Source organism: Ooceraea biroi, chromosome 14 (assembly GCF_003672135.1).
Source record: "Ooceraea biroi isolate clonal line C1 chromosome 14, Obir_v5.4, whole genome shotgun sequence".
NCBI classification, from domain to species: Eukaryota; Metazoa; Arthropoda; class Insecta; order Hymenoptera; family Formicidae; genus Ooceraea; species Ooceraea biroi.
Window position 1 is genome coordinate 8,129,929 of NC_039519.1, and position 26,271 is coordinate 8,156,199.

The 26,271-nt window shown below is 40.0% G+C and overlaps 2 protein-coding genes and 1 long non-coding RNA gene across 10 annotated transcripts; 2 read left to right on the top strand and 1 right to left on the bottom strand.

Annotated features, from left to right (window-relative positions):
- Window positions 1–1,763: 1,763 nt before the first annotated feature.
- On the bottom strand, window positions 1,764–8,699 carry LOC105274806 (G patch domain-containing protein 1 homolog). Of its 5 annotated transcripts, XM_026975130.1 has the most exons (4): window positions 6,300–6,535; window positions 5,895–6,217; window positions 4,463–4,841; window positions 1,764–4,270 (listed from the first exon to the last, which is right to left on the bottom strand). In XM_026975130.1, exons 2-4 carry the CDS (start codon window positions 5,956–5,958, stop codon window positions 1,882–1,884), a joined length of 2,832 nt encoding a protein of 943 aa, XP_026830931.1. In that variant the 5' UTR covers window positions 5,959–6,217; window positions 6,300–6,535; the 3' UTR covers window positions 1,764–1,881. The 5 variants fall into 5 exon arrangements, with proteins under 5 accessions (XP_026830931.1, XP_026830933.1, XP_026830930.1 ...); XM_026975132.1 differs by lacking the exons at window positions 5,895–6,217; window positions 6,300–6,535 and adding an exon at window positions 8,427–8,699; XM_026975129.1 differs by lacking the exons at window positions 5,895–6,217; window positions 6,300–6,535 and adding an exon at window positions 7,583–7,844.
- Window positions 8,700–9,147: 448 nt separating this feature from the next.
- LOC113563453 lies at window positions 9,148–13,660 on the top strand. Its single transcript, XR_003407459.1, has 5 exons — window positions 9,148–9,788; window positions 9,882–10,632; window positions 10,726–12,317; window positions 12,411–13,161; window positions 13,373–13,660. It is a non-coding gene; the product is annotated as an uncharacterized LOC113563453 (long non-coding RNA).
- A 1,984-nt stretch (window positions 13,661–15,644) lies between these two features.
- On the top strand, window positions 15,645–26,005 carry LOC105274769 (insulin-degrading enzyme). 4 transcript variants are annotated; one of them, XM_011331156.3, is made up of 14 exons: window positions 15,645–15,880; window positions 16,847–17,046; window positions 17,143–17,643; window positions 17,893–18,095; window positions 18,344–18,592; window positions 18,746–19,138; window positions 19,225–19,334; window positions 19,456–19,600; window positions 19,761–19,871; window positions 19,968–20,088; window positions 21,503–21,706; window positions 24,416–24,708; window positions 24,818–25,027; window positions 25,763–26,005. In XM_011331156.3, exons 1-14 carry the CDS (start codon window positions 15,813–15,815, stop codon window positions 26,003–26,005), a joined length of 3,051 nt encoding a protein of 1,016 aa, XP_011329458.1. In that variant the 5' UTR covers window positions 15,645–15,812. The 4 variants fall into 4 exon arrangements, with proteins under 4 accessions (XP_011329458.1, XP_011329460.1, XP_011329459.1 ...); XM_011331158.3 differs by lacking the exon at window positions 15,645–15,880 and adding an exon at window positions 15,902–16,510; XM_011331157.3 differs by lacking the exon at window positions 15,645–15,880 and adding an exon at window positions 15,902–16,504.
- The last annotated feature ends 266 nt before the right edge of the window (window positions 26,006–26,271 follow it).

Consider the following 26,271-nt stretch of genomic DNA (forward strand, 5'->3'; position numbering starts at 1 on the left):
CCCTTTTCGGAAGTAATAAAAGAAAATATGAGGAAAATGTTCTTTTTGATTTTCCATTTTGAAATCGACGGCAAAGAAACAATTGTTAACGAAATCGTGTACTTTCTTTTTGTAAAACAAGCTTGAACTGTGTGAGTTGTTAACTTACATAATGAATTTGCGGTTTAGAATGAAGTTAGTTACATTTGAAGACACGTATGTCCATCTATTGGAAAAAAACGCAATTACTTTTTGGCCAACCCAATATTTAATTAATTATTCCTTGCGCGACGTTGTGTGAAACAGAACTTGAGTAGGTCAACGGGAAAATAAATAAAGAAAAGCGCAATAGAATTTGCAAGCATGCGATGTTCGTCGCCCGTTATCATACGTTTCAAAAATCGATCATTTTCCTCACGTTTCAAAAGAGAATCGCAGATGTCAATACGCTTAGTGAGATGAATTTCTTTCAGCTCATGTCGTATCCAAATATCGAGCTTACTAATGTATCCAAGTCGTTTTGAATGGTTTTCAACACTCGATTTCGATACGTTAAGATTCTCAGCAATCTCTCGTGTCGTTAAACGCCGATTCGAATCGATCGGTACCTTTCTTTTGTCATCATCAATTTCGATTGGCCTTCCTGAGCGTGGTGCATCTTTCACATTAAAATCTCCAGATCGAAATTTAGTAAACGAATTTTGACACTGCCGCAGCTTTAAAGCATCTTCGCCATATACATCAGATAACTTTTTATGAGCTTGCACGGCGTTTTTCCCTTTTCGGAAGTAATAAAACAAAATATGAGGAAAATGTTCTTTTTGATTTTCCATTTTGAAATCGACGGCAAAGAAACAATTGTTAACGAAATCGTGTACTTTCTTTTTGTAAAACAAGCTTGAACTGTGAGTTGTTAACTTACATAATGAATTTGCGGTTTAGAATGAAGTTAGTTACATTTGAAGACACGTATGTCCATCTATTGGAAAAAAACGCAATTACTTTTTGGCCAACCCAATATTTAATTAATTATTCCTTGCGCGACGTTGTGTGAAACAGAACTTGAGTAGGTCAACGGGAAAATAAATAAAGAAAAGCGCAATAGAATTTGCAAGCATGCGATGTTCGTCGCCCGTTATCATACGTTTCAAAAATCGATCATTTTCCTCACGTTTCAAAAGAGAATCGCAGATGTCAATACGCTTAGTGAGATGAATTTCTTCGAGCTCATGTCGTACCCAAATATCGAGCTTACTAATGTATCCAAGTCGTTTTGAATGGTTTTCAACACTCGATTTCGATACGTTAAGATTCTCAGCAATCTCTCGTGTCGTTAAACGCCGATTCGAATCGATCGGTGCCTTTCTTTTGTCATCATCAATTTCGATTGGCCTTCCTGAGCGTGGTGCATCTTTCACATTAAAATCTCCAGATCGAAATTTAGTAAACCAATTTTGACACTGCCGCAGCTTTAAAGCATCTTCGCCATATACATCAGATAACTGTTTATGAGCTTGCACGGCGTTTTTCCCTTTTCGGAAGTAATAAAACAAAATATGAGGAAAATGTTCTTTTTGATTTTCCATTTTGAAATCGACGGCAAAGAAACAATTGTTAACGAAATCGTGTACTTTCTTTTTGTAAAACAAGCTTGAACTGTGTGAGTTGTTAACTTACATAATGAATTTGCGGTTTAGAATGAAGTTAGTTACATTTGAAGACACGTATGTCCATCTATTGGAAAAAAACGCAATTACTTTTTGGCCAACCCAATATATGCAATCTTTTTTTAAGTAATCGCATCATTTCGCAGGTAATTTGATTTATTTACACGCGCATGCGCACAAGTCAACGGACATTAACACCGTTTGAACAATACACCACTAGAATACGATGAAGGGTTTAACGCCTCGAGCGTTTCTCTTTTTTCGACTTCTTTTTTCTTTTGGGACTCTTGTGCTCTTTATGCTTGTGCTTCTTTTTCTCCTTCTTTGGCTTTTTCAGCTTATCTCGCTCCACCCATTTTCCACCCAGTTTCGAACCCCCGTCCGTGGTCTTCGACACAACGACGCTGCGAAATACTGGTTTCAGCAATTGGCCCGCATTGTCAGCTTCGGTCGTCGTTGCAGCGCCCTCCTGCTTTAATAATCTTTGTGGAAGAGCTGGACCGTACACATTCGGCGGTGTCTCAGCTTGCGATGTGCCGGCGATTATATCGTTCTTACCCGTAAGATCGTTCTGCAATTCACCGGTTGCCGACCCCGCTGCCTTAGGTGCTGCCGGAGAGCTGGTGACATTATGTACCGGTTGCGTCACCAAGTTGTCGAGATCCAGTTTTGCGAAGATACCCCGCGGCGGCGACGTGTTCCGCTCCGCGTTAATCTCCTTGGGATTTTTACCGATCAAAACCGACTTCACCGCCTCGCTGTCAACGTTCTCCTCCGGCTCGCTGTCGGAGTCCTCGCTGCTGCTGAGGAAAATCGCCTTGAACAAATCCGTCTTCTCCTTCGATTGGTGTTTCAGCACGCTCGCTGATCCAGAAGCGACCGCTTGCTTGTTCCCTGCTTCTCGAGTAGTTTCATCTTTCGAGATACCCTGTTCGATGTCCCGCGGTATCACGGAGGTATCCTGACCTTCCTTCCCGAAAACTTTCTCGTAAGAAGCCTCGAAACTTTTAAACTTCTCAGAAACGGGCTCCGAAGACTGATAGAGACTAGACGGAACATCTTCGGGGCTGGCGTTGGGAATCGCCTCGTTTTCCCTCGTTTCTTTTGACGGTGGCGGCAGCTCTTGCGTCCGTGGCGTGACTGCGGCCGTAGCTTTCGTGAACTTGGACGAGCTGCGCAAGTCTAAAGAGTCAAAGACCGAGAATCTTGTCGATTTCCGATCTGTCGCGGCCGGAGCGCAGCCGACTCTCGGTTCGGGAATGTTGAATCTCTTGCAAACGATGCTCGCCGGCTTCCACTCGCTCCGCTCCCGAGTGAGCTTGCCGAACATCTTCAATCTTGCCGCCTCCTTCACGTCCTTTTCCGGACCCGCTTTGTCCACCGCGCTGTCATCAGCGCTACGCACGAACTTGTCCGCCATGTAATCGCTCGACTCAAATTTCGCTGCTTGCTCGAATTCAGCGCGTTCCCGCTCCCTCTCCCAATCGGTCATGGAAAGCGGCTGGGTACTCTCGAATTTATTCAACGTGCTGTCCTTCGAGAAAGTGAGATACTGCTCGAACCGCCTCTGTTTGTCCGGATCAGACAGGAATAATTTTTGCGTCTCACTTCTGCTCGAGGAATCACTGTCGGCCAATTTATCCGATTTCTCGATCGCGGAAGAGGACTCCTTGTACTCTTCCAGCTTCTTCTGTCCCGCCATTTCCTGTCCGGACCCAACGACGCCGCCTTTTACGAAACTCTGCACGTTCAATTTATCCAGCCACGAGCTCTTCGCCGCTGCCTGCCGACTCTCTAATTTTCTTCTCTCTTCCGTTTGCTGCTTGCCGTGTAAATTCAACGTCTTCGTAATGATATTCGAAGCGACGGACGTGGTGCCTGATGGCTGCGGTTTCTTTGGGTGATCATCGGGATCTTCTAGGATTCGTGCTCGGTCCACGGCATTTAAAGGCTCCCTGCGTTTGCCATTTTCTATCGGGGTCTCCACGATTGGCGGATAGAATCGGCTTTTTCTAACAGCGTGCACCGGGACAAAATCTTTCGGCAACTCCGGCGGTCTGAATATCTTCTTGCTCTCTAGCCTCTCTCTCATGCGGATAAAACCTTCCAGGCAGTCGGTCTGCAAACTACTGGGTCCATCCTGGGACCACCTGGTCTTCGTCTTACGTTCGGGACCTAAGGAGAAATCGTAACGCGACATGTCCTCCCTTTCGTATATGTCCTCGTCATCCGCCTCAAACGCACCGACCCCGAACGCCTGGCCGTGAATCGACAGCTTTTTATTTTTATCTTGGACACAAAACGCCGGGGCGTCGAACAAATTGATGTGACCGGAGAGGATTTTTCGCCTATCCAACCCGGAGTAGCCGATCCCGAAATAATTGTCTTTCGGCTTGCACCTGAACGGCTCGTAATCGTCAGGCGCGAAAGTAACATCACCCGCGTCATCGTCCGAGTCGTCGGAGTTGCTCGCCGGGAGTATCATTTCAGGATTCTCTTGCGCCAGCCTTAACCTCTCATTGCGTTGCTTCAGTTTCCGCTTTTCCCTCTTTGTAAGTCTCGAGCCCACACCTTGACCAGGCTTCCAGCCCATCTTCTTAAGCAGAACTATACCAACCGTTTCTCTGCAATGGTGAACGATTTTGACAAAGTTTAACATAGCTTCAAATCTAAACGAGATAATTCCGATGTAGACTTTACTTTAGAGCTTTCTTTTTAATTACAAAAAAATAAGTTAACACAATTAAATTGAACATTTGAAGTTAAAGCTTGAATCGAGATTAAATTTTAATTGTTAATCCCTTCCAAATACTAACTTGACAGGTTTTAGAAGCTCCTTTAGCACAGGAGTGCCAGGGATAGGTCCAGTATTGTCCTGACTTATTCTTTCCCTCTTCCTTCCTCTGTCCCCATGGTCGACGTAATCACTGGTAGCTCGAATTCCTTTGGGGGCGATCCCGAAAAGATCCGTGTCCTCTTCGTCCATGAAGTCTTCCGGCCGTTGAGTGACGCCGTCTGCCTTGCTGCTCCTCGAGGACTTGAACTGCTGCGGTCTCCAGCCATCGCGAGTGCCAACGGTATTGAAATATCCCGCTGAAAATCCACCGGTAAACGCTCCATGAAACCTGCGTCTGCCTTGTGCGTCGTAAGCGTATTGGTCTTCGATCGTAACGGGCTTTTTTCTCGGGATGTTCTCTGTAACATTCAAGTTTGAACGTGATAAAAATATTTCCAAGATAATCACGTGATAACACAGTTCAACAAACAAAAAACACCGGAACGAGACAGTCGTTTCTTATAGTTTTTGGATGCTGAACACGAATCCGGTTTCCAAATTGCTCCACCGCGTCACGATTTTGAGAAATTTGCAATTAAAGATGCAAAAAGGGCTATTGTGACGAATTGCATCGTATTATAGCTACAAAATGTGACGTGCTGGGGAAGTTTAATTGCAATGAAAATAAAGTATGTTGTTAGGACTTTCAATCCTCAAAAGGAATTTTTGGTGTCGGTTATGGTTCATAAGATATTTATGGTTAAATATGAGGTGTATTGTTAGAGAAGTTAACTGTGACTTAGGTCGTTGACAATTATCTTTCAATTATGTTCCTTTAAACTCAAGTGTTTTTTAAGTCGCTGAATACGAAATATATGTAAAAATCTGGAGAATATTTACATGTCGTGTCATTGCAAACGCAATCTAAGAATAACTCACGGGTTCTCTTCTGTTAGTTCACGTTTTGTCGCTAAGTGCCATTTATCTGATTTAATTAACTTTTAAGCTGTAAAAGCAGAATGCTTCCAAGATCATTTATATGTACTCTCGGTTCATGATTCTTAAATGCGAATATGTATCACAGGGCAACATCTAGAGGCAAGACGCGAACTAAACTGACCCGAGTTATTTGTATTCTCATATACTCCATATTAACCATGGATATCTTATGAACCATAACCGACACCAAAAGTTCCTTTTGAGGATTGAAAATCTTAACAACATACTTTATTTTCATTGTAGTTAACTTCTCCAGCACGTCACGTTTTGTAACTATGATATGATGAAATTCGTCAAAATAGCCCTTTTTTGTACCTTTAGGTGCAAATTTCTCAAAACTGTGACGCGATGGAGCAATTTGGAAACCGGATTCGTGTTCAGCATCCAAAAACTATAAGAAACGACTGGTCTCGTTCCGGTGTTCGAAAAAAAGTGATTTTTGTTGAACAGTGTAATTTGTGCTGCATACGTACCCTCGTCCAACGGATCGAGAGCAACGCCGAATGTTGCGTAATTCTCCTCTTCCGAGTCGCTCATCTCGAAAGGCAACTTCAATCGTCAGAGCATAGGTTTTCGCTTAAATTACGACTGGACATGATACCAACTAAATTCTCCTCAAACTTCCAGCTTTGACGTCAAGTTGAAGGTACAAGTTACAAGTTTGAGGTTAGAGGCGCTAACGCACCATCAGCCAACTTCAAGCGGCGTTCACATCGCTGCGTTATTCGACAGCCGATTCACGTGCAGCAGAGAGAAACCTGAGAGCGGCCACCAGCCTCCTGACGTTTGGCGCCGCCTGACAAAGTGGACGCGAACTAGTTCGTTACGCTCGGTAATGATACAAGTGAGCATTTTCCAGCGGTGCGGAAAGTACATACCATTAGAGTCCCGAATAATCAGAGAAGCGCAATCGGCGTGTCACTTGCTGATTGGCTGACCGCCATGTTGAGCCCGTATTACATTCTGTTGGGAAACTAACCGCAACCGGCGTACCGTAAGTGAACAAAAATCTTATGAACCATAACCGACACCAAAAGTTCCTTTTGAGGATTGAAAATCTTAACAACATACTTTATTTTCATTGTAGTTAACTTCTCCAGCACGTCACATTTTGTAACTATAATATGATGAAATTCGTCAAAATAGCCCTTTTTTGTACCTTTAGGTGCAAATTTCTCAAAACTGTGACGCGATGGAGCAATTTGGAAACCGGATTCGTGTTCAGCATCCAAAAACTATAAGAAACGACTGGTCTCGTTCCGGTGTTCGAAAAAAAGTGATTTTTGTTGAACAGTGTAATTTGTGCTGCATACGTACCCTCGTCCAACGGATCGAGAGCAACGCCGAATGTTGCGTAATTTTCCTCTTCCGAGTCGCTCATCTCGAAAGGCAACTTCAATCGTCAGAGCATAGGTTTTCACTTAAATTACGACTGGACATGATACCAACTAAATTCTCCTCAAACTTCCAGCTTTGACGTCAAGTTGAAGGTACAAGTTACAAGTTTGAGGTTAGAGGCGCTAACGCACCATCAGCCAACTTCAAGCGGCGTTCACATCGCTGCGTTATTCGACAGCCGGTTCACGTGCAGCAGAGAGAAACCTGAGAGCGGCCACCAGCCTCCTGACGTTTAGCGCCGCCTGACAAAGTGGACGCGAACTAGTTCGTTACGCTCGGTAATGATACGAGTGAGCATTTTCCAGCGGTGCGGAAAGTACATACCATTAGAGTCCGAAATAATCAGAGAAGCGCAATCGGCGTCTCACTTGCTGATTGGCTGACCGCCATGTTGAGCCCGTATTACATTCTGTTGGGAAACTAACCGCAACCGGCGTACCGTAAGTGAATAAAAATCTTATGAACCATAACCGACACCAAAAGTTCCTTTTGAGGATTGAAAATCTTAACAACATACTTTATTTTCATTGTAGTTAACTTCTCCAGCACGTCACATTTTGTAACTATAATATGATGAAATTCGTCAAAATAGCCCTTTTTTGTACCTTTAGGTGCAAATTTCTCAAAACTGTGACGCGATGGAGCAATTTGGAAACCGGATTCGTGTTCAGCATCCAAAAACTATAAGAAACGACTGGTCTCGTTCCGGTGTTCGAAAAAAAGTGATTTTTGTTGAACAGTGTAATTTGTGCTGCATACGTACCCTCGTCCAAAGGATCGAGAGCAACGCCGAATGTTGCGTAATTCTCCTCTTCCGAGTCGCTCATCTCGAAAGGCAACTTCAATCGTCAGAGCATAGGTTTTCACTTAAATTACGACTGGACATGATACCAACTAAATTCTCCTCAAACTTCCAGCTTTGACGTCAAGTTGAAGGTACAAGTTACAAGTTTGAGGTTAGAGGCGCTAACGCACCATCAGCCAACTTCAAGCGGCGTTCACATCGCTGCGTTATTCGACAGCCGATTCACGTGCAGCAGAGAGAAACCTGAGAGCGGCCACCAGCCTCCTGACGTTTAGCGCCGCCTGACAAAGTGGACGTGAACTAGTTCGTTACGCTCGGTAATGATACGAGTGAGCATTTTCCAGCGGTACGGAAAGTACATACCATTAGAGTCCGAAATAATCAGAGAAGCGCAATCGGCGTCTCACTTGCTGATTGGCTGACCGCCATGTTGAGCCCGTATTACATTCTGTTGGGAAACTAACCGCAACCGGCGTACCGTAAGTGAATAAAAATCTTATGAACCATAACCGACACCAAAAGTTCCTTTTGAGGATTGAAAGTCCTAACAACATACTTTATTTTCATTGTAGTTAACTTCTCCAGCACGTCACGTTTTGTAACTATAATATGATGAAATTCGTCAAAATAGCCCTTTTTTGTACCTTTAAGGGCAAATTTCTCAAAATTGTGACGCGATGGAGCAATTTGGAAACCGGATTCGTGTTCAGCATCCAAAAACTATAAGAAACGACTGGTCTCGTTCCGGTGTTCGAAAAAAAGTGATTTTTGTTGAACAGTGTAATTTGTGCTGCATACGTACCCTCGTCCAAAGGATCGAGAGCAACGCCGAATGTTGCGTAATTCTCTTCCGAGTCGCTCATCTCGAAAGGCAACTTCAATCGTCAGAGCATAGGTTTTCACTTAAATTACGACTGGACATGATACCAACTAAATTCTCCTCAAACTTCCAGCTTTGACGTCAAGTTGAAGGTACAAGTTACAAGTTTGAGGTTAGAGGCGCTAACGCACCATCAGCCAACTTCAAGCGGCGTTCACATCGCTGCGTTATTCGACAGCCGATTCACGTGCAGCAGAGAGAAACCTGAGAGCGGCCACCAGCCTCCTGACGTTTGGCGCCGCCTGACAAAGTGGACGCGAACTAGTTCGTTACGCTCGGTAATGATACGAGTGAGCATTTTCCAGCGGTGCGGAAAGTACATACCATTAGAGTCCCGAATAATCAGAGAAGCGCAATCGGCGTCTCACTTGCTGATTGGCTGACCGCCATGTTGAGCCCGTAATACATTCTGTTGGGAAACTAACCGCAACCGGCGTACCGTAAGTGAACAAAAATCTTATGAACCATAACCGACACCAAAAGTTCCTTTTGAGGATTGAAAATCTTAACAACATACTTTATTTTCATTGTAGTTAACTTCTCCAGCACGTCACGTTTTGTAACTATAATATGATGAAATTCGTCAAAATAGCCCTTTTTTGTACCTTTAGGTGCAAATTTCTCAAAACTGTGACGCGATGGAGCAATTTGGAAACCGGATTCGTGTTCAGCATCCAAAAACTATAAGAAACGACTGGTCTCGTTCCGGTGTTCGAAAAAAAGTGATTTTTGTTGAACAGTGTAATTTGTGCTGCATACGTACCCTCGTCCAAAGGATCGAGAGCAACGCCGAATGTTGCGTAATTTTCCTCTTCCGAGTCGCTCATCTCGAAAGGCAACTTCAATCGTCAGAGCATAGGTTTTCACTTAAATTATGACTGGACATGATACCAACTAAATTCTCCTCAAACTTCCAGCTTTGACGTCAAGTTGAAGGTACAAGTTACAAGTTTGAGGTTAGAGGCGCTAACGCACCATCAGCCAACTTCAAGCGGCGTTCACATCGCTGCGTTATTCGACAGCCGATTCACGTGCAGCAGAGAGAAACCTGAGAGCGGCCACCAGCCTCCTGACGTTTGGCGCCGCCTGACAAAGTGGACGCGAACTAGTTCGTTACGCTCGGTAATGATACGAGTGAGCATTTTCCAGCGGTGCGGAAAGTACATACCATTAGAGTCCGAAATAATCAGAGAAGCGCAATCGGCGTCTCACTTGCTGATTGGCTGACCGCCATGTTGAGCCCGTATTACATTCTGTTGGGAAACTAACCGCAACCGGCGTACCGTAAGTGAATAAAAATCTGATGAACCATAACCGACACCAAAAGTTCCTTTTGAGGATTGAAAGTCCTAACAACATACTTTATTTTCATTGTAGTTAACTTCTCCAGCACGTCACGTTTTGTAACTATAATATGATGAAATTCGTCAAAATAGCCCTTTTTTGTACCTTTAAGGGCAAATTTCTCAAAATTGTGACGCGATGGAGCAATTTGGAAACCGGATTCGTGTTCAGCATCCAAAAACTATAAGAAACGACTGGTCTCGTTCCGGTGTTCGAAAAAAAGTGATTTTTGTTGAACAGTGTAATTTGTGCTGCATACGTACCCTCGTCCAAAGGATCGAGAGCAACGCCGAATGTTGCGTAATTCTCCTCTTCCGAGTCGCTCATCTCGAAAGGCAACTTCAATCGTCAGAGCATAGGTTTTCACTTAAATTACGACTGGACATGATACCAACTAAATTCTCCTCAAACTTCCAGCTTTGACGTCAAGTTGAAGGTACAAGTTACAAGTTTGAGGTTAGAGGCGCTAACGCACCATCAGCCAACTTCAAGCGGCGTTCACATCGCTGCGTTATTCGACAGCCGATTCACGTGCAGCAGAGAGAAACCTGAGAGCGGCCACCAGCCTCCTGACGTTTAGCGCCGCCTGACAAAGTGGACGTGAACTAGTTCGTTACGCTCGGTAATGATACGAGTGAGCATTTTCCAGCGGTACGGAAAGTACATACCATTAGAGTCCGAAATAATCAGAGAAGCGCAATCGGCGTCTCACTTGCTGATTGGCTGACCGCCATGTTGAGCCCGTATTACATTCTGTTGGGAAACTAACCGCAACCGGCGTACCGTAAGTGAATAAAAATCTTATGAACCATAACCGACACCAAAAGTTCCTTTTGAGGATTGAAAGTCCTAACAACATACTTTATTTTCATTGTAGTTAACTTCTCCAGCACGTCACGTTTTGTAACTATAATATGATGAAATTCGTCAAAATAGCCCTTTTTTGTACCTTTAAGGGCAAATTTCTCAAAATTGTGACGCGATGGAGCAATTTGGAAACCGGATTCGTGTTCAGCATCCAAAAACTATAAGAAACGACTGGTCTCGTTCCGGTGTTCGAAAAAAAGTGATTTTTGTTGAACAGTGTAATTTGTGCTGCATACGTACCCTCGTCCAAAGGATCGAGAGCAACGCCGAATGTTGCGTAATTCTCTTCCGAGTCGCTCATCTCGAAAGGCAACTTCAATCGTCAGAGCATAGGTTTTCACTTAAATTACGACTGGACATGATACCAACTAAATTCTCCTCAAACTTCCAGCTTTGACGTCAAGTTGAAGGTACAAGTTACAAGTTTGAGGTTAGAGGCGCTAACGCACCATCAGCCAACTTCAAGCGGCGTTCACATCGCTGCGTTATTCGACAGCCGATTCACGTGCAGCAGAGAGAAACCTGAGAGCGGCCACCAGCCTCCTGACGTTTGGCGCCGCCTGACAAAGTGGACGCGAACTAGTTCGTTACGCTCGGTAATGATACGAGTGAGCATTTTCCAGCGGTGCGGAAAGTACATACCATTAGAGTCCCGAATAATCAGAGAAGCGCAATCGGCGTCTCACTTGCTGATTGGCTGACCGCCATGTTGAGCCCGTAATACATTCTGTTGGGAAACTAACCGCAACCGGCGTACCGTAAGTGAACAAAAATCTTATGAACCATAACCGACACCAAAAGTTCCTTTTGAGGATTGAAAATCTTAACAACATACTTTATTTTCATTGTAGTTAACTTCTCCAGCACGTCACGTTTTGTAACTATAATATGATGAAATTCGTCAAAATAGCCCTTTTTTGTACCTTTAGGTGCAAATTTCTCAAAACTGTGACGCGATGGAGCAATTTGGAAACCGGATTCGTGTTCAGCATCCAAAAACTATAAGAAACGACTGGTCTCGTTCCGGTGTTCGAAAAAAAGTGATTTTTGTTGAACAGTGTAATTTGTGCTGCATACGTACCCTCGTCCAAAGGATCGAGAGCAACGCCGAATGTTGCGTAATTTTCCTCTTCCGAGTCGCTCATCTCGAAAGGCAACTTCAATCGTCAGAGCATAGGTTTTCACTTAAATTATGACTGGACATGATACCAACTAAATTCTCCTCAAACTTCCAGCTTTGACGTCAAGTTGAAGGTACAAGTTACAAGTTTGAGGTTAGAGGCGCTAACGCACCATCAGCCAACTTCAAGCGGCGTTCACATCGCTGCGTTATTCGACAGCCGATTCACGTGCAGCAGAGAGAAACCTGAGAGCGGCCACCAGCCTCCTGACGTTTGGCGCCGCCTGACAAAGTGGACGCGAACTAGTTCGTTACGCTCGGTAATGATACGAGTGAGCATTTTCCAGCGGTGCGGAAAGTACATACCATTAGAGTCCGAAATAATCAGAGAAGCGCAATCGGCGTCTCACTTGCTGATTGGCTGACCGCCATGTTGAGCCCGTATTACATTCTGTTGGGAAACTAACCGCAACCGGCGTACCGTAAGTGAATAAAAATCTGATGAACCATAACCGACACCAAAAGTTCCTTTTGAGGATTGAAAGTCCTAACAACATACTTTATTTTCATTGTAGTTAACTTCTCCAGCACGTCACGTTTTGTAACTATAATATGATGAAATTCGTCAAAATAGCCCTTTTTTGTACCTTTAAGGGCAAATTTCTCAAAATTGTGACGCGATGGAGCAATTTGGAAACCGGATTCGTGTTCAGCATCCAAAAACTATAAGAAACGACTGGTCTCGTTCCGGTGTTCGAAAAAAAGTGATTTTTGTTGAACAGTGTAATTTGTGCTGCATACGTACCCTCGTCCAACGGATCGAGAGCAACGCCGAATGTTGCGTAATTCTCCTCTTCCGAGTCGCTCATCTCGAAAGGCAACTTCAATCGTCAGAGCATAGGTTTTCGCTTAAATTACGACTGGACATGATACCAACTAAATTCTCCTCAAACTTCCAGCTTTGACGTCAAGTTGAAGGTACAAGTTACAAGTTTGAGGTTAGAGGCGCTAACGCACCATCAGCCAACTTCAAGCGGCGTTCACATCGCTGCGTTATTCGACAGCCGGTTCACGTGCAGCAGAGAGAAACCTGAGAGCGGCCACCAGCCTCCTGACGTTTGGCGCCGCCTGACAAAGTGGACGCGAACTAGTTCGTTACGCTCGGTAATGATACAAGTGAGCATTTTCCAGCGGTGCGGAAAGTACATACCATTAGAGTCCCGAATAATCAGAGAAGCGCAATCGGCGTCTCACTTGCTGATTGGCTGACCGCCATGTTGAGCCCGTAATACATTCTGTTGGGAAACTAACCGCAACCGGCGTACCGTAAGTGAACAAAAATTATAGTTATAATGTTTTTTTTCCAACAAAATGCATTTTAGATATCCTTAATATGTGCAATTGTTTTTGACAAGACTAATATTACAACTATGATATAAAATTTATTATTATAAAAGTTATCCTAATATATCTAAACAGTGACACAATAATTAGATTTGTTAACATTTTCTTTGTTACTTATTGGAATTCCTTTTAGTGACAGTAGGCTGTAATCTTCGCAATGCCTTCTCCATTTGGACAATCTTACTGAACATCTTACGCAACTGCTGCAAGCCTAAATTACGCTCAACTGTTAAGTCTTGAATAACTTGTGATGCTTTGTTACACTGTAATATCAGTTCATCAATTGTACACAACATTTTACTTTGGGAACCAGTATAGAAGGGATTGAATGTCTTTCTTGAATAGAATAAATCTACAACATAATTTATAACAAACGACGTGAAACCATTATAATTAAAATAAATTATTATTATATTAAGTTGACTTTTTATAGTTGTGAATACATTATAATAATACTGACCTTTGTAGAATTTGATTCGTGAATAGATATATTATAAGCCTTATTATATTTTTGTTCCCCTTTATTAAAAAGAGCCAGCTCCTAGACAATGAATAACTATCATATTATGATAATAACTTTATTTTCTTTAACGTTTTAACGAAATATCGATGTTACTTACCAAATTGATCTCCATTTTTCAATTTAATGTGATATTCCGAAACTTTAACTTCTCTTTAACGTTGCTACAAGTTCAGAATTAAAATTACAACGTTTCTGCATAACCTACTTACACGAAACAGACAAACTGCGTTTATGTACATATGGACAGCTGCGGGCCCAACATGGCGACCATGGGAAGCATGGAGGGGGTAACGATTGCGCTTCTCTGATTATTTAGGACTCTACATACCATGAATAGCTACAATTTGGCGTGAAGCGCGGTAGTCTAGTGGCTAAGCGCGAGACTCGCATTTTGCCATCCGCGCAAGTTGGGTTCGAGACCGAGTTGTGATAATTTTTTTTCGGATTTTTGTTTCTTTGTGTTTGCATTATATTTTTTATTATGTACATAATAAATTATGTAAATAATGATTTATTATGTTTTATTATATTTTGGAGGTATACGTATATAATGAGACATAAACATTTGTAAACTTTTTATTTATTTATATAGTTTGTATACTGTCGAGTGTTTATTTATTATAAAATTCTGACATAACTGTACAGTGTTGCGGATGGAAAATTTATATAAAAGCATAAAAAACATAAATGCTTTTATATAAATTTTCATCCGCAACACTGTACAGTCATAGGCACAGAGGTTGTGACACCTTTTTTTAATGAGTCAGAATTTTATAATAAATAAACACTCGACAGTATACAAACTATATAAATAAATAAAAAGTTTACAAATGTTAAATATATATGTTTATGTCTCATCATACATATACGTATGCCTCCAAAATATAATAAAACATAATAAATCCATTATTTACATAATAATTTATTATTTATATAATAAAAAAATATAATGCAAACACAAAGAAACAAAAATCCGAAGAAAAAAAATTATCACAACTCGGTCTCGAACCCAACTTGCGCGGATGGCAAAATACGAGTCTCGCGCTTAGCCACTAGACTACCGCGCTTCACGCTAAGTTGTAGCTATTTATGGTACTTTTCGTACCGCTGGAAAATGCTCACTTTTAGATGTAAATTTCTCCGAAACCAAGGCTCATACACCCAAACCCTCGAACACGACATTAATATTTTTACCTTCCCTTTCGAACGCACTATGACTCGTTCGAAAGTACAGTTTACATGGGAAAGCTTTCTTGTGAATAGTTTGGACACGAATCATGTATCATTACCGAGCGTAACGAACTAGTTCACGTCCACTTTGTCAGGCGGCGCGTCAAACGTCAGGAAATTAAAGTCACTAGATTGATAAAGTATCGCAATCCGTGGTAAAATACGTGGAATAAAAATGGCGTTGGAAGTGTACTTAGTGCAAACATGCAACTTATCAACACACTAAGTGCAATTCTACGAAGCAGCGTTGCGTTGTATGTCCATTGAGAAGGTTACATTTGTGATAGATGTGAAGAGAACATAATTGTGATGAAAACACCGTGTAGTTGGAATTAAAATGGCGGACGATTGCGGTACTTTATCTATCTAGTGACTTTACAGGAAATGTGCCCGTGGAGGCTGGTGGCCGCTCTCAGGTTTCTCTCTGGTACAAGTTACAAGTTTGATGTTAGAGGCGCTAACGCACCATCAGCCAACTTCAAGCGGCGTTCACATCGCTGCGTTATTCGACAGCTGATTCACGTGCAGTCTCGATAGGAAAATTATTGCAGAGGTCCCTAGAAAATTCGATCTCCTATTGGACAACGGGAACATGGAGAAATTCAGCAAGTAGAGGGAATTTCCATGTAAATCTTTCATGGTGCATAAATAGATGCGACAAATACATAGCATTCGAAAATGTTTAACTTGCAAAGCGAAGAGTTAATGACGCGTACCGTGTAAAAGAATTTTCGTTCGCTTCTTATCTTAGCGCATAATTAAGACGGTGATCAATTTTTCCTGTATGTTTCGCTGATTATCTGAATCAAATTTATCTCAAATGTTCGCTACGCACGCGTTAAGATCTCGTGGTTTGTCTGTACCCGTGCAGTCTTTTCTATTCCTCAGGTATGCACGCGTTTCTTTGTAGCACGCGATTCCACTTGTCATTCTGCACGCTTGCCTGCACCAATCCACAGTTTCCGCACGTACCTGGTACCTGACACGAGTGACATCGCGGATTGTCGTTTGGAGCGCATATCGATTATCGTATCATACGGCTAGAGTTGCGTAAATTCAGCGTTGAAGCAAGTTCGGGGAACGCTTTGACGATAATAATCGAGATAACACGAGATATTCCGCGTTTGTTTCATTTTATGGTTACTCGCGTTCTGCTAGAGCGTGCATCTAACCTCAACGCGTATCTAACCTGTGATGATTTGCTCTTTTTGAGACAGTGATTTGCTGTTTTCTTTTTTCTTTGATAAAATAAGTTTATGAGGCAACATATTGCCTGGTTATCCATTACGAAGAAAAGGCGCGAGAAAGAAAAAAATTAATATTTAATTGCATTCCCGCAAAGCAACGTTTGCAGGAGTCACTGGTGCGTGTGAAATTTTTTGGACAGTAACAGTGTAAAAGGATAAATTCGATTGATTGTATTCCGTGCGCTATTTCATCGTTGACAGTTCACACAATGACGTCGCTTTATCAAAATGACAAGGTTTCGCTCGCGGAGAGTTGTAGCTGCAAGTAAGAGTTATGTCACGATTTGTGATGGTTATTAATCTTATTCAATTATACAGGGTGTGTCTAACAAAGCTCGTGTTAACTAGCCGTTAATGAGGGAGTATTTGGAGACGAATATTCTTATTATTCTTATCATTATTATCATTATCGCCTTAGTGATAACATAAATTACAGATTGAGAGAAGGAGAAATTTGTTGTCACTATTTATACGTGTTAAATTGTTCAAAAAATTTCCTATGGTTGTAGCATATTTTATTAGTGCCAGTTATACATGTAACAGAGATGACCAAAGTAACATGTGTTCTAATCTCAAAACTTTATATTTCTTTTTATGACACTTGCAGGAATAAAACTGCGGAATTCAAGGCTGCAATGACCAATACAGCAAATCACGAACATGTAGTGGAACGATTCAATGACATAATAAAATCGCAAAATGATGATAGATCATATAGAGGTTTAGTACTTGCCAATAAAATGAAAGTGCTTTTGATAAGCGATCCAACAACTGACAAGAGCGCTGTTGCGTTGGACATTAATATTGGTAATTTTAATTATATTATTTTACTCTGCATACGCAAAATTATTTTAGGATTATTTGTAAGGATACGTTAACAAATAAAATAAATACGCGTTACAGGCTATATGTCCGATCCAGATGATTTGCCTGGGCTGGTGCACTTTTGCGAACATATGTTGTTCATGGGGACGGAGAAGTATCCTAAGGAGAATGATTACAACATGTATTTATCGCAAAACGGGGGCATGAGCAATGCGTCGACGCATTTGGATCATACTACTTATTACTTCGATATAACACCAGAAAAATTGAAAGGAGGCCTAGACCGCTTTGCGCAGTTCTTTCTGAAGCCCCTTTTCACAGAGACTTTAACCGAATTAGAATTGAACGCCATAAATTCGGAACACGAGAAGAACTTAGCGAACGACAGCTGGCGACTAGATCAGTTGGATAAATCGTCCGCAAGCCCCGATCATCCATTTTCGAAATTCGGCACTGGTAACAGGGAAACGTTAGACACAATACCAAAGCAAGCGGGCATCAACGTTAGGGATAAACTACTCGAGTTTCATGAAAAGAATTACTCCGCAAATATTATGTCATTATGCGTCCTTGGTAAAGGTAAGACGATAAATCATCATAAAGGCCTCGTTTGTCTCTCGAAATATTTTTTACAATGTTTTATTTAAAAATTTAAGTTCGTTGAAAAAAACGGTTTGCTACAATATTTATTTATTTTAGTCCTATTGTGCTTTTCTCATTGCACTTTTCCACAGATAGGTGTAATAATTATTAGTTTGTGTGTGCAACACAATATTATTGTAATCATATTTATTGCACGTTTTTATTAACTAATAATTTGTATATTAGATACCTTGGACGAGCTTGAAGACATGGTGGTAAATCTATTTTGCGACGTACGAAATAAGGAAGTCGAAACTTCAATGTGGCCTGAACATCCGTTCAAGGACGAGCAGTTTCGTATCAAGTGGTATATTGTCCCAATAAAGGACGTGAGGAACTTGGACATTACATTTCCCTTGCCATATATGCAGCAATATTATCGAGCTTCGGTAATATAATTATTTCTCACGTTGTATTTTATTTCATGTATAAGATTTGTCACAAATGAAACATAAAGTGATAAACGATTCAAAATCAATTTTCTTTGACAAATAAGAATTATAAAATCCTGAATATTTAGTGATTTTATATTACATATTTATATTTATTTATTATTATATACGAAATATTTTATACGATACTTAATAACATTTGATACGTATACATCTCCAATCTTACCGCTCAATTGTTAACGTAGCCTGCGTATTATATTTCCCATTTGCTTGGACACGAAGGGAAAGGATCATTATTGTCAGCTTTGAAGGCCAGGGGATGGTGTAACTCTTTAGCGGCTGGAAAACGGAGTGGCGCCAGAGGCTTCAGTTTTTTCAGCGTTGTTGTTGATCTAACTGAGGAGGGTATTGAGCATGTCGATGATATTATTACGCTGACATTTCAGTATATTTATATGCTGAAGAAGGAAGGCCCGGTCGAACGGATTTACAATGTAATTGACGAAATAAAATATATTTTGTGCGGAATATCCGGTAAATTGCGACAAAACGATTATCGATTGTGTCGCAGCTTACTGGAAGTACTCTGTACTTCGTCACATCTGTGTACATCGAACGTGCAGACTAACACAATTTTACACTCGCAGGAATACAAGGACATAGCGAATATGAACTTCCGTTTCAAGGAAAAATCTTTGCCACGTAATTACGTGATCTCTATGGTCCTGGCGTCGCAGGATTTTCCTATGAACGAAGTTTTAACCGCGGAACGTATTTTCACCGAGTGGCGACCGGACTTGATCGATCAGATACTGGAATACTTCACGCCGCAAAATATCAGGGTCCACGTGGTTGCGAAAGCGTATAAAAATATAGCGGACGAGACCGAGAAGTGGTACGGCACTAAATACAAGAAAGAAACGATACCGGCGGAGATCATCAATAAATGGAGCAACGTCAGCGAAAACTCTGACTTGCAGTTGCCTGCCAGTAATGAATTCATAGCGGACAAGTTCGACATCAAATCGCACGAAGCTAACGTAAGTAAAATTCTCGTTCTCTTGGCGATTTTAATGTTTTAGTTCGCACGCTGGCAGGCCATCACTGAATTATCGAAATTTTACAGGTCGACAAATTTCCAACGATTATAGAGGATACTCCATTTGTAAGATTGTGGTTCAAAAAGGACGACGAGTTTCTCGTGCCCAGGGCAAAGATGATCTTTGATTTTGTCAGGTAAGTGATAGATCATGTGATAAATTAAAAAACAGTTACGTAAGTAATAAGTAAGTAATATCGTAATTATTGTAACTGTATGCCTTATATAATTATCCTTGGCTTTATTTTTAATTTACAGCCCTTTCGCTTATATGGATCCCCTTAGTTGCAATTTAAGTAACATGTTTGTTCACCTATTGCGTGATTCGCTCAATGAATACTCATATGCTGCCGATCTAGCTGGTTTACGATGGGAACTTGGTAACAACAAATATGGAATCACAGTAAGTAACTACGGAACTATAATAATACTAGTATAAAACATTCCATGGCTTTAAAAAAAAATTGACCGGAATATTTTTGACTTTGAATATTTTTCTATTACAATATACTCAATAATAATAATATATTAAAATATAGACATATTATTTATTGTTTCTATAGCTTGCTATAGCTGGCTACGACGACAAGCAACGCGTGTTGGTAGAGAAAATTATGGACCGCATGGTAAACTTTAATATTGATCCGAAGAGATTCGAAATATTAAAGGAAAACGTATGTATATTGAGATGCGAAATCTTTGTCGTACATAATAATCAAACTACAACCTTTATTTATATAAAATGCTTGATGATGATGATATGATTACAGTATATTAGGAGCTTGAAAAATTTCGCGGCTGAACAGCCGTATCAACATGCCGTCTACTATCTTGCGGTCCTATTAGCAGAACAGGTTTGGACCAAGGACGAACTATTGGAAGCAACTGCTCGTGAGTGTGTACGAGAAGAAGAATTTATTTAGAAATGTTTCTGAAAAAATTCTTTCAAAATCTCTGTTAAGGGGGTATTCTAGTGTAAAAGCGGAATTTGTATGCTATTTTGGTGAATTTTTTTGAAAAAAGTATAGGGTTTTTTGAGGCAGGGTTTTCCCTGCTTATTCATACATATTTGGTGTATGTTTCCAAATTTTTCTAGTAGACAATAACTATAAATAAGCGCTGCACATGATATTAAATAAGAACATGAAAAAAAAGTTGGTCCATGGTTCCCATGATTTCAGCTGTTCTGCTCATCTGAAACAAAAAAACCAAAGAGATTCTTAATTAGTATGAGTGTGGCTATAGCAGGTACCAGAATTTAAAAAAAATGTTGAAAATTTAAAACATGACTTCATTGAGAAAATTAAGTTTCGATTTGTGCCATTTTTTCACCATTGAAGGGCTGTAGAAATTCCAAAAAACAATATTTCGACTTGATTGTGGTAGGGGCTATAGCCACACATATACTGAAGATGTGTGCAAAAGCCTGAGTCAATTGATTAACTGGTTTTTGAGATATCATGGGAACCAATTTGAAAAACGTGGTTTCGAGAAAAACGCGTTTAAAGTTTTTCATACTGATTACATAGAGATAATGTTACTTACGATCAATCGGCTAGTCCAGGGCCATACAGGGGACATTCCTCTTGTTCGTAGAAGTCCTGCAGAGCTGATCTCTCTTCCCTGCGATTCATTCTCTGATCTCGAGAGAAGGTAGTGGAGCGCCGCTCCGAGCGGGTGATACGAGCTTCGTTCCGGGAGTTTGCGTACATCACCGCTTGCTGACCAATACTAACTCCCATCACGTTCATAAGTTTGAAAATTGGCATAAATCCTTTATTGAAAATTATAACTGCCAAGAATGTTGCTATTTCAACAACTTTCACGCCAGCATGGAGATGTTTTGGAGCAAAAGTCCAAATCAATGAATTTAGAGATTCATTGTACTATGTAACCTGTACTGTACAAAGGCTCCAATTCAAATGTACGACCTTCAAAGAATAACGATCTTCCGACCCTACCTAAAATACTAACACAATGCTCTGTTGTGTGCCGCGCGGTCCAACCGCCGAGCGCGCGCCAGAGGGTATTTTCTATTAGGTGCTATTACTTTGTTAATTTTGCGAATCGGGCTAAATCTTCTCGCAGACATATTTTCCATACCATATACTTGCAAAATATGCCAAAAAATTCGATTTTTCTGACATACTACACTAGAATACCCCCTTAAAGCTATCATGCAGTTATCTTACAATCCAGATTCATATCTTGTATAACATTCTCCGCGTTAGTATAGAGATCTATGCATGATAGTTGTAGGTATTATGCATATTCGTTAACCGATTAAATGATTGATGTAACGCAGATCTGACTGTTGATAAAGTCCAACAGTTTACGTTGCAACTTCTCAGCAAGGTGCACGTGGAGTGCCTGATACACGGTAACATGACTGTATCGGAAGCCGTAGATATAGTTAAACTAGTTGAATCCAAATTGCGTGCAGTGCCTCACATAATGCCGTTGTTGCAAAGACAATTAACACTGCAGCGTGAAATTAATTTGGAGGATGGTGAGTAATGTTGTTCGAATTATTCATACTTTCTTTACGACAGCTTGAGATTTTAGGTGTAAGAATATTGATTCTTTAAAACACGGAGTATTGTAATATAAGGTATTTTATTTCTTCTATCTTCTAATAATTTTAAATCACACATTAATATTATTAGACAAAAATTAACGTATTGCATTTAATATTAACGTAATGTATTTCACATTAAGGGGGGAGCCTGCTTTAGAACGCTGAAAATAAGGTATATTTTACGAATTGTTTTTGGAGAAACTATACAGCGGATCATTATAAAACTTTGATGCATTTATTAGTACATGTTTGAAGATAAAAAAAATTATTTTTGATTTGAATATATCGCTTGTAGAGGTCAACCTGGAGAAATCTTAGTGCAGCCGCGTCGCCGGCATTGCAAATTGGTGAGCATTCTCCTGCCTCCAAATTTCGTCCAAACTGAAAAGTTGAAATATGTTCTCGTTATTTATGAATTCCCATCGTCGATGAACCAAAAATAGAAGAAAAAAGTTGAAAAGTGCCAAAATGGTGGAGCTTAGAACACAAAAGTACGATTTTTAGGCGAAGTTGTTGAACTTTTTCATGCAAAAGTAATTGTTTAACTTAATGTTTTTGTGAATATTAAAGGTTCATCGACGATGGGAATTCATAAATAACGAGAAAATATTTCAATTTTTCAGTTTGGATGAAATTTGGAGGCAGGAGAATGCTCACCAATTTACAACGCCGGCTGCACTAAGATGCCTCCAGGACGACCTCTACAGGCGATATATTCAAATCAAAAAATAATTTTTTTATCTTTAAACATGTACTAATAAATGCATCAAAGTTTTATGCATTTATTAGTACATGTTTGAAGATAAAAAATTATTTTGATTTGAATATATCGCTTGCAGAGGTCGTCCTGGAGAAATCTTAGTGCAGCCGCGTCGCCGGCATTGCAAATTGGTGAGCATTCTCCTGCCTCCAAATTTCGTCCAAACTGAAAAATTGAAATATGTTCTCGTTATTTGTGAATTCCCATCGTCGATGAACCAAAGAGAGAAGAAAAAAGTTGAAAAGTGCCAGAATGGTGGAGCTTAGAACACAAAAGTACGATTTTTAGGCAAAGTTTTTGAACTTTTTCATGCACAAATAATTGTTTAACTTAATGTTTTTGTGAATATTAAAGGTTCATCGACGATGGGAATTCATAAATAACGAGAAAATATTTCAATTTTTCAGTTTGGATGAAATTTGGAGGCAGGAGAATGCTCACCAATTTACAACGCCGGCTGCACTAAGATGCCTCCAGGACGACCTCTACAGGCGATATATTCAAATCAAAAAATAATTTTTTTATCTTTAAACATGTACTAATAAATGCATCAAAGTTTTATGCATTTATTAGTACATGTTTGAAGATAAAAAAAATTATTTTTGATTTGAATATATCGCTTGCAGAGGTCGTCCTGGAGAAATCTTAGTGCAGCCGCGTCGCCGGCATTGCAAATTGGTGAGCATTCTCCTGCCTCCAAATTTCGTCCAAACTGAAAAATTGAAATATGTTCTCGTTATTTGTGAATTCCCATCGTCGATGAACCAAAGAGAGAAGAAAAAAGTTGAAAAGTGCCAGAATGGTGGAGCTTAGAACACAAAAGTACGATTTTTAGGCAAAGTTTTTGAACTTTTTCATGTACAAATAATTGTTTAACTTAATGTTTTTGTGAATATTAAAGGTTCATCGACGATGGGAATTCATAAATAACGAGAAAATATTTCAATTTTTCAGTTTGGATGAAATTTGGAGGTAGGAGAATGCTCACCAATTTACAACGCCGGCTGCACTAAGGTGCCTCCAGGACGACCTCTACAGGCGATATATTCAAATCAAAAAATAATTTTTTTATCTTTAAACATGTACTAATAAATGCATCAAAGTTTTATGCATTTATTAGTACATGTTTGAAGATAAAAAAAATTATTTTTGATTTGAATATATCGCTTGCAGAGGTCGTCCTGGAGAAATCTTAGTGCAGCCGCGTCGCCGGCATTGCAAATTGGTGAGCATTCTCCTGCCTCCAAATTTCGTCCAAACTGAAAAATTGAAATATGTTCTCGTTATTTGTGAATTCCCATCGTCGATGAACCAAAGAGAGAAGAAAAAAGTTGAAAAGTGCCAGAATGGTGGAGCTTAGAACACAAAAGTACGATTTTTAGGCAAAGTTTTTGAACTTTTTCATGTACAAATAATTGTTTAACTTAATGTTTTTGTGAATATTAAAGGTTCATCGACGATGGGAATTCATAAATAACGAGAAAATATTTCAATTTTTCAGTTTGGATGAAATTTGGAGGCAGGAGAATGCTCACCAATTTATAACGCCGGCTGCACTAAGATGCCTCCAGGACGACCTCTACAGGCGATATATTCAAATAAAAAAATAATTTTTTTATCTTTAAACATGTACTAATAAATGTGTCAAAGTTTTTTAAAGATCCGCTGTATAGTTTCTCCAAAAGAATTCGTAAAATTATACCTTATTTTCAACGTTCTAAAGCAGGCTCCCCCCTTAACGCGTTTCGGAAGTTTTACACGAGTTTCTTACCAAATTATTTTATTAGTAAAGAATTTGGCTCGAAAACAATAGACTTAATATCTATAAGGAATGTTTATTGATGATCTGCAAAAGTGTTGTAAATATGTGTTTGTTACAGGCTGCCATTTCCTGTTTGAGACAGAGAATAAATTGCACAAAAGTTCATGTACGGAGGTGTATTACCAAACTGGTTTACAAGCGACGGAATCGAACATGCATTTAGAGCTCCTGGCACAAATCATTTCGGAACCTTGTTTCAACATTTTGCGAACGAAGGAGCAATTAGGCTATATAGTATTAAGCGATGTACGCAGGTCGAACGGAGCTCAAGGCATGCGAATCATAGTTCAAAGCAACAAACATCCGCAGTACGTTGAGAAACGTATCGACTCATTTATGGATTCCATGTTGGTGAGCATAATTAAATAGCGCGATAATAGCATATTTAAGCGAGCTAACACATATTATTTTTGCAGTTAATAAAATTTAATAATATTCATCATCTATAATTATATTTCAGGATCACATAACCACTATGTCGGAAAATCAATTTAAAAAACATAAGAAAGCTTTAGCTACATTACGTCTTGAGAAGCCAAAAATGTTGACTTCTCTATCCACTATATTCTGGGAAGAGATCTCAACCCAGCAATATAATTTCGACCGAGCGAACGTCGAGGTAGCATATTTGAGAACTATAACGCGGCCGCAATTGTTGAACTTTTTCAAGGTAATTATACATTTACTCAAATTTTACTCAAAGCTTAATTTTTCGGTAATTATGTACTTTAACGGACCCAGCCCCGATGACCTTGTTGACCTTGACATATGTTGTCAAGGTCACCCTCCTCAGTGACCTTGAAGAAGTTTTAGCCGTCGCTCGTTGTTTGTTAAAAAGTTATAAACAAAGAAAGCTTAATGATTTCGCACGAATTTTCAGCTGTCCACGCGAAGCAAGGACTTGAGTTTGACATATATTACAAAGGTCACCTTCCTGAATAACCCGCACTAGGTTTCACCCTTCGCTCGTTGTTTGTTAAAAAGTTATTGACAAAAATGTTTAATGAATAAAGCATAATTTTACAATGCCATATACGTTTACGAAAGAGTATATTTGATGGAATTTTAGCTTTAAATCAGAAATAGGGTTGGGTTAGGTTATATTTTCCGAAACTGGAGCCCCGGACACATACGCTCGTTTTCAGCCCGCTTCGCGGGAGGGCGGGAGGAAGAAGGGGCTTTGCCCCATTCTCATTCGTGCAAAATTATTAAACTTCTTTTGTTAATAACTTTTTAATAAACAACGAGCGACGGCTAAAACCTCTTCAAGGTCACTCAGGAGGGTGACCTTGACAACATATGTCAAGGTCAAGGTCATCGGAGGTTGGTCCGTTAAAGTGCATAGTTACCAATTTTTCTTAGAAACAGTACAGCGCTTATATTATTTTATGTATAATTTTTTCAGGAAATTGTACATAGTAAGATTCGACATAAATTGTCGGTGCATGTGATATCCACGGCAACAAATGGCACGGAGGATGAACTCGGATTGAATAACGAAGCTGAAGAGATCCTTGATACGGCAGCTAGTGAAAAAATTAAGAAAATCGACGACATCATGTCGTTTAAAATTAGTCAATCTTTATATCCTTTATTAAAACCATTTAACGAATTTCCCAGGAAGGGCATACGCTCTTCAAAATTATAATTAAATGATGAAAGATGTAATGACAGAAATTATTACGAATTAAACGGGTGACCTGTTTATGCGCATAATTTGACTTTTTCATGTACAAATAATTGTTTACTTAATGTTTTTGTGAATATTAAAGGTTCATCGACGATGGGAATTCATAAATAACGAGAAAATATTTCAATTTTTCAGTTTGGATAAATTTGGGGCAGGAGAATGCTCACCAATTTACAACGCCGGCTGCACTAAGGTGCCTCCAGGAAAAATTTGGAGCAGGAGAA